We start from the raw sequence: 12,858 nt of genomic DNA on the forward strand, positions 1-12,858 counted from the left end.
AGGACATCACCTGGACTGACGAGGCTGCGGCTGCTTTCGTTAAGGCCAAAGACGCCCTGACGTCCCGACTGCCCTCACGGTAGACGCGTCCAACACCGCGGTGGGTGGGGTACTGGAACAGCTACTCGAAGGCCGCTGGCAACCCTTGGCATTTTTCAGCAAGCACCTTAGACCGCCCGAACTGAAGTACAGCGCTTTTGATCGGGAACTTCTAGCGCTGTATCTGGCGGTCCGGCATTTCCGATACTTTCTAGAAGGCAGGCCTTTCACCGCTTTCACCGATCATAAGCCTCTGTCCTTTGCCTTCTCCAAAGTCTCCGATCCCTGGTCAGCTCGTCAGCAGAGACATTTATCCTACATTTCCGAGTTCACAACTGACATCCAACATGTCTCCGGAAAGGATAATGTCGTTGCTGATGCACTTTCCAGACCAACCATCCACAACCTATCCTTGGGTGTCGACTACACGGCCCTAGCCGACGCACAGCAAGCCGACGACGAACTGCCCAGCTACAGAACCGCAGCCTCGGGTCTGCAGCTTCGAGATTTCTTGGTTGGTCCAGGTCAGCGGACCCTACTTTGCGACGTTGCGACTGGTCAGCCCCGCCCTATAGTCCCTGCAGCCTGGCGGAGACGCGTTTTTGACTCGGTACATGGGTTGGCGCACCCGTCCATCAGATCTACTGTCCGACTGGTCGCCAGCAAGTTTGTCTGGCATGGCCTGCGCAAACAGGTCAGTGAGTGGGCCAGGACTTGTCCGCACTGCCAGACGTCAAAAATCCAGCGACACACCAAGGTCCCACCACAGCAGTTCGAGCCTACCCGTAGGAGGTTCGACCACATACACGTCGACCTCGTGGGCCCTCTGCCGGTTTCAAGAGGAGCCCGGTACCTCCTTACCATCGTGGACCAGTTCACGAGGTGGCCTGAGGCAACCCCCCTGACTGACATCACCACTGATTCCTGCGGCCGGGCGCTGCTCACAACTTGGGTCTCACGTTTTGGTGTTCCGGCCCACATCACTTCAGACAGAGGCACCCAATTCACTTCCAGTCTCTGGGCTGCATTAGCGAACCTGCTAGGGACACAGCTGCACACCACCACGGCCTACCATCCTCAATCAAACGGGTTGGTGGAACGTTTTCACTGCCATCTGAAATCGGCCTTGATGGCCCGCCTGAAGGGTCCTAACTGGGTTGACGAGCTGCCTTGGGTCCTGCTCGGCATACGCACTGCCCCCAAAGAAGACCTCCGCACTTCGTCAGCTGAGCTTGTGTACGGGGCGCCACTAGTTGTCCCCGGGGATTTCATACCTGACCTTCGGGACCAAGGGGAACAACCCCCAGCAGTCCTACAAAGACTGCGCGAGAAGCTTGGCGACTTGGCCCCGATTCCCACCTCACGGCACAGTCAAGCCCCATCCTGCCAGCCCAAGGAACTACGGGACTGTAAGTTTGTTTTCGTTCGCAGGGGCACACCTCGGGCGCCATTGCAACGACCACATGAGGGACCGTTCCGGGTCATACGCAATAACGGATCCACTTTTATTTTGGACATTGGAGGCAGGGAACAGGTTTTCACGGCGGACCGCCTCAAACCAGCCCATTTGGATCTGCAACAGCCTGTCGAGGTTGCCACGCCGCGACGCAGAGGCCGCCCCCCTAAGCGGCAGCTGGCACAGCCCACGGACCTTGGGGACTGTATCGCCGGTTCTGGGGGGGGGTTGTGTGGCGACTCACCGTCTAGTCGGGCAAACTGGCTCGGCAGTCGGGTCGCGCGGCGTCGGAGCGACGAGGCCCAAGATGGCGGCGGGCCTCGTCTTTCCGAGCGACAGGGAGAACCCGCGCGCGGGAAAGTCCTGATGACGTAGGACTTACGTCATTACCGGTTGTTTTGGGCGGGAACATTCTCCCTTAAAGGGCCCGCGCAAGGCGGGAAAATAAACCAGTTCTGTTTGGCAATCCTCCGAGTAGAGTCTTGTTTTATTCCGCGGTAGCAACCGCTACAGTGGAGACAAAAATTGTCCAGGTGACACAATGTTTTCATAGGGTCATAGTTATACAGCACAGAAACAGGTCCCTCAGTCCAACTCGTCCATGCCAAAGCATTGAAGATGAAGAATTTTTGATCTGGTTTTATAGGACAACTAAAGGCTTTAATTTCAATTTATGATGCATTCACAGGAAAATCCCTGAATCTTAACGTTGCTGGAAAATACTGTATTTAGTTTATGTCAATGATATTCTACAGCTAGAAAAGGTAAAAGTCAAATCGATCTTTACAAGAAATGTATGAACACTAATATGAATTATATAGGAAAGATGCAGCATTTTTCAGGTCTTCAAGTGAGATGATAGCTAAAACAAGGCACAGAAGTGCCATACAATATATTGATCTAAAAAGGACACATTTTCTGCAATCTGTGACCCACTTTTACAGTACTCCCATCATCAGTTTGACACTCAATGTTACTTGACAAGTCCCATGGGTTTAGAGGGGAGTGCCGGATGCCAAGTCTGTCCTTCCTTCCGATTTCAATGCCAAACTGAAATCTCAGTAATTTTACATTTTTCTTGATACAACTGTATAAAACATAAAAGAGCTACTGTACCTGCTCATGGGTCAAAAAAAAAAGTCAATCCAACAATTGGCTCATTGCAGTGCAGACTGTCATCTGACACTTGTCATTAAGACTGCAATGATTTAGAAGCAGATAAAGGTGATAAAGGTTATTCTGCAAACCTGTAACTTCCAATGCCAGATTTCTTATTCATATAAGGGATTTATTATTATTGTGAAAGGAAAAAATGTAAGAACTGTACAAGGGCTGTCATAATATCAACACACAGGAGGGGCATTCAACTTTTGTTGTTCATTTATGGGAAGTTTACAGATTTTGAAGGATTTTATAATTACCAATGTATTAGAAATACAATTTTCTCTTATTTATGACTCAAGTTGGTAAAATCATAGAATTATCCATTTTTGCCTGAAATGATTTCTTTCTACTACCAATATTTTTTGCACCAGTACAACTTCCATAAGTGAATACAAAGTTAGATTATTAACAGTGGTGGAACCAATGCAAGTAATAAAAGCAATATTCCTTACCGCTTCTATTTCCAGTTGACTCATGTTGTATCTATCTACAGACTTGTACATTTGATTTGCTTCTGCAAATATTCTACAATTTGATGATACATTTTTCTGTATAGTTATATTCATTATCACTGTTGTTTGTAATACATTTGATGAATATGTTTTAAATGAATCAAGTTTTATTGAAGATTGATATTCGTCAACATGCGCGTAATCAACAATGTGAAGTGTGCTCCACTGTGACTGACCAAAACAAATTCCAGCATCTGCAGTCTCTTCTGTCTTCTTGACTCTGCCCCATCCTACCTGCACCCTCACAAGCAGATAAATAAAACAATAAGTCACATTAAACTACTTGCAAACGTTACCGACAACAAATTAGAATTGGTCCCAAGGCTAGTCACAGCCACATTATGCAAACTATTATGACTGACCATCACCTTTTTAAATGACTTATTGTTTTTCTCTTCATCTGTAATTTATCCCACTGAGGTAAAGACTCCCAAGAGATGTCTTAATATTTTTAAAATGTAAGATATGACATGTTCTATTACACAATTACACAAGACGGTAGTGTGACACAGCTAGTAGAGCTGCTTCCTAACAGCTCCCATGACCCGAGTTCAATCTGTGTGTAGTTTGCACATTTTCCCTGTGAATCTTGGGTTTCCTCCCACATTCCAAAAAACATATGGGTTGATAGATTAATCGGCCATGTAAATTCTCCCCAGTGTCTAGATGAATGGTAGAACTTGGGAGGGGATTTTTGGTAGGGGGTGAGGTTGGAATTAGCTGATAAAATGTGGGGAGAATAAAATGGGATAGGGTAAGATTAGTGTAAAATTGGGTGCCTGATGGTCGGCACAAACTTAGTAGGTGAAAATGCCTGCTTCCATGCTGCATCTCTCTATGACTATGACAATCTTACACCAATTCCAAGTAAAAACAACTCCAACTAATGCTTTATTAATGTGTAAATACAGAAGTGTATTTTTCTTATGTCTATTCATGAATAAGATCTTTCGTTCTTTGAACTTACTTATATTTAGGCATTAGTATGCCGCCAAAGCATGATCCAAAAATAGAAAATCCCATTGCAACTATTCCATTCCAGAAGCCCAGCTCCGCCGGAGAGAAACCATGCTCCAGTAAAAACATTGGAAACATGCTCACAGCACCCTGTTCTCCTGAAAGCAGAACAAAATTGAAGTACAAGTTAATATAGTAACAGAGTGTGTTGGCAACAATAGATGTGAATCCGTTGAGGCTGAGGAAGAATAGCCAGAAATAATGAATATACTCAGAAACTTAAAGTTCATTAATGGTTTCAGATTGTGAACGCATAATATTTCCTAATGAGATTTCTGCATCACCTTTTTTCCACTCTGCAGGGGTGATAATTTAAGCTCTATACCATCTGAACTTGTTTTCATAATCCAACTATAAAATAGCAGCATGTACGAGTTCACCAGTAACTGATTTACATATTCAAGTCTGCTAACTTTTCATGGATTACTGGCTCACTCTTTACCTCATCAACTGTAAGTGAAGGTTGAGCTTCATTCAAACTCTAAATTTGTCTATCAGATTTAAAATAATTAGCTGCGCACAGAAGAAACTGAACATAAAATACAACTGCTTTCCCTACAGAAGATGTGCACAATTTCTTTTCTGTGTCATTTTTTGTGAATATTATGCATATATGTATGATGGATCATACTGTAGAAGAATGAAACACAGTCACACTTTGAGAACCGAATGTCAGTATTAAATACCCACAGATAAAGTTCTCCATGAATAAAAAGAACTCTACCCCAGTGTGATAGTGTCCATTACAATGTGGCTTTCTTTTATGGAATAAGATGGCAATAGGACATGTACCAAAGATGAATAACAATAAAACTGTATAAAATGAAACCATTATGTTTAACAATATACACTTCCACAATAGTAATTATAATCATAAACACCATAATTGACAGTTCACCTCAAATAGAAAACACAAAGTTCTATCTAATCAGCAAGAACTATTTAGTTTACTATTTATATTAATCCCCAGAAAGGAGGGGTGGGGAGGGGTAAAATGCAAGGTATCCAGATTTGTTGATGACACAAAAACAAGTGGAGGGCATGTTGCGATAAGGATATTGTGACCCTCCAATGGGATAATAGATAGATTGACTGGGCAAAAATTTGGCAACTGAAGTTTAATGTGGGGAAAGTGTAAGGAACCCAAAGGCATTATCTGAATGGAGAGAGACTGTGAATAGGTGAGATGGGATCAGAGGGATCTAGATGTTGTACTGCATGAATCACATAAAGTCCGCAGGCAGATCCAACAGGTAGTTAAAAAGCAAATGGCATCGTAGCCTTTATTTCGAAGGGTTTGGAGCTTTTTTAAAAAGGGAGGTTTTGTTACAATTGTACAGGGTGTTGGTGAGACCACACCTGGAGTACTGTGCACAGTTTTGGACCCCTTATCAAAGTAGTATCGGAGGCAATCCAAAGGAGATTCCCCAGGTCAATTCCTGGAAGTGAGAAGGTTGTCCTATCAAGAAAGGCTAACTGCTTGGATCTGTGTTCTTTGGAGTTTAGAAGAATGAGTGAGCTTATTGAAACACACAAGATCCTGAGAGGGCTTGAGAGGGTAGATGTTGAGATGTTTTCATTCATGGGAGATTCTTGAACAAGGGGACACAGCTATGAGATAAAGGGCCAGTCATTTAAAATTTCTTTTTGCAAAGGGTAGGGTTCTCTGAAATTCTCTACCCCCCACCCCCCCCCCCCCGCCAAGTGTTGTGGAGGCTATTTCATTAAAAGTATTTAACGTGGAGGTACTTAAATTTTTGAAAGATCAGAGAATTGAAGGCTATGGGGAACCGGCAGAGAAGAGAAGTTGAAGCCAGCATACAGCAGATCAGCCATGATCACCCTGAATGACTGAGCAGGCCTGAGGGGTCAGATGACTTACTCCTGCTCCTGGTTCCTGTGTTCTTGTGTTTATTGGCATTGCATTATCAAATTATAATTGTGACCAAAACTTGTGGCATAATAGAATGTTGCTACAGTGACATAAAATATAAACATTTTAATGGAGTAACAAGGATAAAATTATCCCCATTTGATAGATTAACCCACCTCCCTGGCAATTTCCTCAGTCACATTTATTTCCAGTAAGACCTATTTCCTTATATTCCCATTTATATTATTCAACATTTTATGTCAAATTATTCTCTGGCATTTGAATGCTTCATAATTGTGAATTCTGAATTTCTTTCACCTCACTAGTTACAATGCAATCACATAATCCAAACTAAAATATCAAATGCATAATAGTACTGCTAAATGGAAGCAACACTAAGATCAGAGTAGTGTGTATTGAATATACCACTGAATCAGCTCCGGGTCACTTAGAAAATGTTTTACTATCATTTCACTACTACATCCTTAAGGCACATACAAATAAACGTGGATGCAAACATATTGCCCAGCATCATTTGATAGACAGATCACAACTTTATGTTGAAGATAAAGCAAAAACCCACTTCTTATATGTAGGCAATTTTGTAAATGTAGTAATCCTGACAGATTACCAATTGGGAGACTATTTTTGGCAATCCATCTGGTACTGTTGTAATTGTGGATTTTTGGATTACTGCTAAATTCTGACTCCATTGGTGCACTGAAGCTTCAGTTGGAATTCATAACATTGAACTATGATACAGTGCATTAACTGTGCGCAGGACATAAAGAAAAAGTAATCCCTGCACAGTAATCTCCACTGTTACCTTACTCTTAGTATGGCCTAATGATGGAAAATTACTTAGATTTACTATAATCAGTTTCTGTGTATTTTACTGTTACACAATATTCCCAGAAGCAGATTAGCTAGTCACATTTCTTCAAATTGTTTCTCAATTTTACTTTATTAATACCAAGATAGATTGATTTTTCAGTGTTATAATAGCTTCATCTAGTGGATCTTCAGTGAACTTCAGGATTGGATAACTTCCTATGTCATTCTTTATTTAATCCTTCCTGGCATTATTAGACTTAACCTTTTAATAATGTATTTGCAACATTTCTTAAAAAAGTGTGGCTGTGGCATTTGAAGGAAAATGCTGATCTACGATACAGCCCCATGATAAGTCAGCTAATTGTCAGTATATTTTGCACTGTGTTCAGTTCTAGTCTTAACACCCTTGAGTTAACACAGGGCCCCGGGATCTACAGCATCTCAACATTATAAAGCAAATCACTGTCACTATTTCCACCAAGCCATCAATGCGAATCAGTTTCCCCAGGTGGATGATGTGCCAGTGGGCAAATATAAATTTGTCTGGCTGGCTACAAACACTGAGTATCCAGGCTCAGCTTTAACAGGGTGCTCAAAGCATAAAGACTTACAAATAAATGTAGGGGCTAAGAACTTTGGAGAAAAGATGGTCCTTCAGTCAGAACAACTTAAGCACATTTTATGATTGTTTTGTAACATCACATTGCCAACCTTCTCAGAAGTGAAAATTCAAACCATATTAAAAGTGTTATCATTTCAACGTAGAATATCCAGGAAAAGGGTATTTTGTGAGGTGCCAAAGATGGGTGATTGCCATTTTTAGTCCAAATAGGGTTGGAAGATTATGAGTCCTCTTACTGGAGCAGAAAAACCTGGAGGTGACATGGATAGAGTTGAGAAACTAGAAGAGGTAAGTAGTCTGAGCTGGCATACAGAAGAAATTGGAAAAGATGACAGGTAGAAGCAGTAGAGGTAACTGAACAAATGTTTATGAAAATAACATGAACTCCTCACTAAGCTTAAGGGTGCCAGCAGAGGGTTTAGAGAGAGAGCAATAAAAATCTAAAGTCAAGTGTTATCTTTGCCTTCTAGGTGTATTTATAAAACAGTAGGCAATAAACATTCATCTTTTTCCTTATAGGACAATTAATGCTTTGTATTCATATAGAACATAGAGCACTACAGCACAGTACAGGCCCTTCGGCCCACAATGTTGTGCCGACATTTTATCCTGCTGTATTATCTATCTAACCCTTCCCTCCCAAATGTTAACCATTCCCTACCATTTCTCTATTATTCATGTGGCTATCTAGGAGTTTCTTAAATGTCCCTAATTTATCTGCCCCCACAACCTCTGCCTGCAGTGCATTCCACGCACCCACCACTCTCTGTGTAAAAAAACTACCTCTGACATCCCCCTTATACCTTCCTCCAATCACCTTAAAGTTATGCCCCCTTGTGTTAGCCATTGTCGCCCTGGGAAAAAGTCTCTGACTGTCCACTCAATCCATGCCTCTTATCATCTTGTAGACCTCTATTAAGTCACCTCTCATCCTCCTCCTCTCCAAAGAGAAAAGCCCTAACTCACTCAACCTATCCTCATAAGACATGCTCTCCAATCCAGGCAGCACCCTGGTAAATCTCCTCTGCATCCTCTCTAAAGCTTCCACATCCTTCCTATAATGAGGTGACCAGAACTGAACACAAAACTCCAAGTGTGGTCTAACCAGAGTTTTATAGAGCTGCAACATTACCTCATAGCTCTTGAACTCAATACCCCGACTAATGAAGGCCAACACACCAATATGCCTTCTTAACAACCCTATTGACCTGCACGGCAACCTTGAGGAATCTATGGATGTGGACCCTAAGATCCCTCTGTTCCTAAGAGTCCTGCCATTAACCTTGTATTCTGCCTTCAAATTTGATTTCCTAAAGTGTATCACTTCACACTTTACTGGGTTGAACTCCATCTGCCACTTCTCAGCCCAGCTCTGCATCCCATCAGTGTCCTGTTGTAATCTACAGCAACCTTCTACACTATCCACAAAACCACCAACCTTCGTGTCACCAGCAAACTTACTAACCACCTTTCCACATCCTCATCCAAGTCATTTATAAAAATCACAGAGCAGGGGTCCCAGAGCAGATCCCTGCGGAACACCACTGGTCACCGACCTCCAGGCAGACTTCAAAAAAGGTTTCTTCATAATGGTATTAAAATCATAACTTATCACAAAGATTTCATTCTTAGGATTGTGAGACTCTTCTGTTCCCTTCTTCCCACAATCTTCCAGTTTTTAGAAGTTTCCTGTCATCCACCATACTGGTTTAATACATCATCCATTCCTCTTAACACAGATGATGTCCTGCAATTATATTTTGACTGTTATTGTCCTCCCCATTCACAGAATCCATCTATTTCTTTTTGTTAATCCCTGGCTGTTTCCCTTAATGTGAATTGTCTTCATTTGGAAACTTGACCACTTGACAGTAAGTTTCAAATTGAGCCATTGGATGCACACTGTTTCTTCATTGTAACTACCATACAAACCCACCCTAAAACATCTCCCTGCCTTGATCCTTAAGGCATTCCATGCTGTATTTCCCTCCATGACTACTCTGTCCAATAGGTACCACAGCCACAAAACAATTGCTTCCAGTTTCTTAGCAATTTTAGAAGTTTACACAACTTACGCCAGTTAAATATATGACATGAGCCTTTGTGAGAAAGTTTTACAATTGCATGTTATGGGATTTACAGCTTCATGTCAACTCCTCAAAAAAAAGTCAATGAAGTAGCCATTGTAAGTGCTTCTCTTTCTGTTAATAGGTCATTTTTTGAGTTAATCCTTCATTGCTCTTAATAGCTAAAGCCATTAGTCTGCTTCCTAAATGACAACCCCAATTTCTTTATGTTATTACCAATTTGACTATCCAGTGTATACTTCCAAATGTACAGATTTTAAACACAAAAAAGTTCAGAGAACATTGTGCTGATCACACCATAAGTTCAGTAGTGGATATTTTTAGAATATCACTTTTTTAAATTGTTTTGTTGATGATAGGGTATTACATATGGGTAATTACATGTGGGTAATGTGGGATTAATTTTAAATTGAAGACATTGTTGGATCAATACTTGTAACCATTTAGCAGATGGTTGAGTAAGTGAGGAAAGAAATATATTGGGAAAATAACATATTAAAACACATGCCAGCCATGCCCAGATCCAAAACACAAATAGAATTCATTTGCAGGAATATGAATCTAAATCACAAGGTAGTGCTAAAAAGGGAAGACAAATAAATAATACCAGTCAAGAATGTTTTTAAAATCCATAAACATCAAGTTTCAGACTTTTAATTTTTTTTAAATAGGATAAGAAATCTTTAAATTACACTTCAGTCTTGGAAAGAAGCAGATCTCTTGGTAACAAAATAATCATGCATTTGTGGTAGAGGGAAAATAATCCCTGCATAACCAAATGGCAAAAAATTTATGAGATAAAATAATTGGGCCAAAATGGATTACTTACTTGAGAAAAAAGACTAAGGGTTCATAAACCAGAGATTATAAGTAACAGCAGAAGAACTTTAGTAGTCAGTTTCAAGACAATTATTTTGTAAGAATAATTTTAATACAGTTCACAAATATGAGCTGGAATACAAAGATAGTTGGTAAAAGCAAAACAAATTGGTAACAGGGATTTCAAAGCTTAATGTTGTCTAATAGTCTGTCGCTTCATAACCATAAGGAAACAGATAAATTAACAGGGGGCTGTGAAGTGCAGAAATATAGCATTAACAGGTATAAATTATTTAACCAAAACTGTCTTGAACAATAAAAGAATACTCCAAATGCAGACTTGAGTTAGGAGATTCAAGGCAGTTAGGAAGGAGACGTCACGCAAGATGCACTGATATAGTCCGACTATCCATTTAGTTTGATCTGGTCTAGTAACGTTGTTTACTTGGACTGTGTACTTTGTTTAACGAATATTTCATGCAACTGTCATGATAAATGAATGAACCACGTGTTTGTCATCTGGTTGGTTTATACTACAAAAAAATCTAGCGAATGCTAATATACTTATTATTGCTGATATCCCTTAATATAGTTATAAAGTTAAGGTTGAATATCAAGATGATTTTGTTGCACTTCACTCTTTTATAAGTAGAACACAATAGCTATTGTTGGCCTAACAAGACTGCCTTTGGAGCTGAAGGGAGTGTGAAGAGCAAGCACTGTGTAGAAGGCCATGGTGACACTCTATACAAGTAAAAGCTTTATCTTGTTTCTCATGGACACAACAAAGCAGAATGAGACAGCAGCAGCCTTTGCCCATGTTGCCTTGTGTGCACCCTGACAGCTGGGCATCCTTATAAATCAAAAGGAATTCTATTCCCTCAGGATACTGCTAGATTGCAATCACAGGTAGTGCATTTTGTAGATACCCAAATGCCCCAGGCAGCGGTTAGTATTCATTCACCTTCACCAGTGCCCTGTGCTGCCTTTACAACCCATCAAATTAACATTACCTATCCCCTGCAGACATGTTTCATAACAAAATAGTGCCTTCAGCCAGAGCCTGCAATCAGAAATAAGGTCAAACAACTGGTATTAGTAGGTAATTGACCACTCTGTGGGAGCAATGCAGTACACCTCCCTGTGACTACCCAGTTCATGGTCATCTGTCACACAACTTCACAATAATCAGCCCTTATGCCACAAGTATGAAGGAGCTGGAAGGGGACATCCATAAGTCACAAGTACTGCCGGATGCCAGATCTCACAGAGGTCAGCTTATTAAAGAGCTCTTCATGTAACCTACCTCTCCTATCCTCAATACAGCAAGTCCCGCAAACTTTAATCCTGTCATAACTAATGAGTTCCTTCAACCTCTTCCATTAGACTCTTGCCTCACTTCACTTCTCACATAAGCATCAATACCAAAAAGCAAATTTATCAACCAATCCACCTCTGAGTGAACAAAAATAATGATGAATCATTACTGAGCAAGTCCTAGTGCCCATCCTATGTGCTTGTTTACCTGTCCTCGTATTCCCAAGAAGAATTTCCTGAATGACTGCAGTTTTGGAGTTGAAAAGGCATCAAGCTTCTATTGAGGTCAGTTCATATAGCTGTGGTGCATGGCTCCAGCACTTGAAAATGCAAACAGTGGGCTGCAGCTTCACAGCATGGAACAAAACAGGTCAGCACAGGGGAGTAACAAGAGGACTCGTAGAGAAGCCAAAGGTGGCAGATGCCCCTTCCAAAAAGCCACAGTCATTTTTATGACACTGCAATTTAGCAGCACTCTGCAGGAGATACTGCAGGGATCCAGTGAGGCTCTGGAGCCCCTGATGACAGCGGCCCCTCAAATCCATAAGAACCACTATTGTAGCTTCTATGGCAACTGTTTGAATTGTTCAGAGAACTGCCATGATGGTGGTCACCACTATTCATAAAGCTGACTTGTCAGTTCATATTGTGCAGGATGGCCCTCATGCTCTGAAAAGTTTTGACACAAGCTGCAGCTGGGCATCTCTATACTCTGAAACCCTGCACGCAATACAGAAGGGTTGCATGCAGGGTTTCGGAGTATAGAGATGCCCAGTTGCACCCCAACAGACACAGAAATTGTTGGTACAAGTTCATCAGTTTTCTTCAGTAGGCCAGGCACTAAAAGAGACCATGATTCCCCTGCAACACCACAGTTTTGCTCTCCATGAGCTAGAATACTAGTTCTCTCCATCTGCTCTAGTCCACTTACATCCATAGTACACAATAAACCAATACAGGTGAACTGTTCCATTTGCATTGTAATGCAAAGATAGTTGATAAAAATAAAACAAATTGTTAAGCACATGCAGTAAACCTTTTAAAATTTTGACCTCTGGTTTATATTGCCTCTTTGCTGCCTTCATACTGAAATCTAACACTTGGCACTTTTCAGCTTT

The 12,858-nt window shown here is 41.3% G+C and overlaps 1 protein-coding gene across 6 annotated transcripts in view; it reads right to left on the reverse strand.

The window, feature by feature from the left end:
* mfsd3 (major facilitator superfamily domain containing 3) overlaps positions 1-12,858 on the reverse strand; it is a 57,581-nt gene that overhangs the window by 28,752 nt on the left and 15,971 nt on the right. For 4 of the 6 annotated variants that reach the window (XM_052020364.1, XM_052020362.1, XM_052020363.1 and 1 more), the window contains exons 3-4: positions 4,139-4,286; positions 2,632-3,412 (exon numbers count right to left, since the gene is read on the reverse strand). In XM_052020364.1, coding sequence (XP_051876324.1) covers positions 2,968-3,412; positions 4,139-4,286 — 593 coding nt within the window. In that variant the 3' untranslated portion in view covers positions 2,632-2,967. Of the gene's footprint in view, positions 1-2,631; positions 3,413-4,138; positions 4,287-12,858 lie in introns of those variants that run through there. The other 2 variants (XM_052020366.1, XM_052020367.1) reach the window with 1 other exon arrangement.

This window comes from Pristis pectinata, chromosome 7 (assembly GCF_009764475.1).
Source record: "Pristis pectinata isolate sPriPec2 chromosome 7, sPriPec2.1.pri, whole genome shotgun sequence".
NCBI lineage: Eukaryota > Metazoa > Chordata > Chondrichthyes > Rhinopristiformes > Pristidae > Pristis > Pristis pectinata.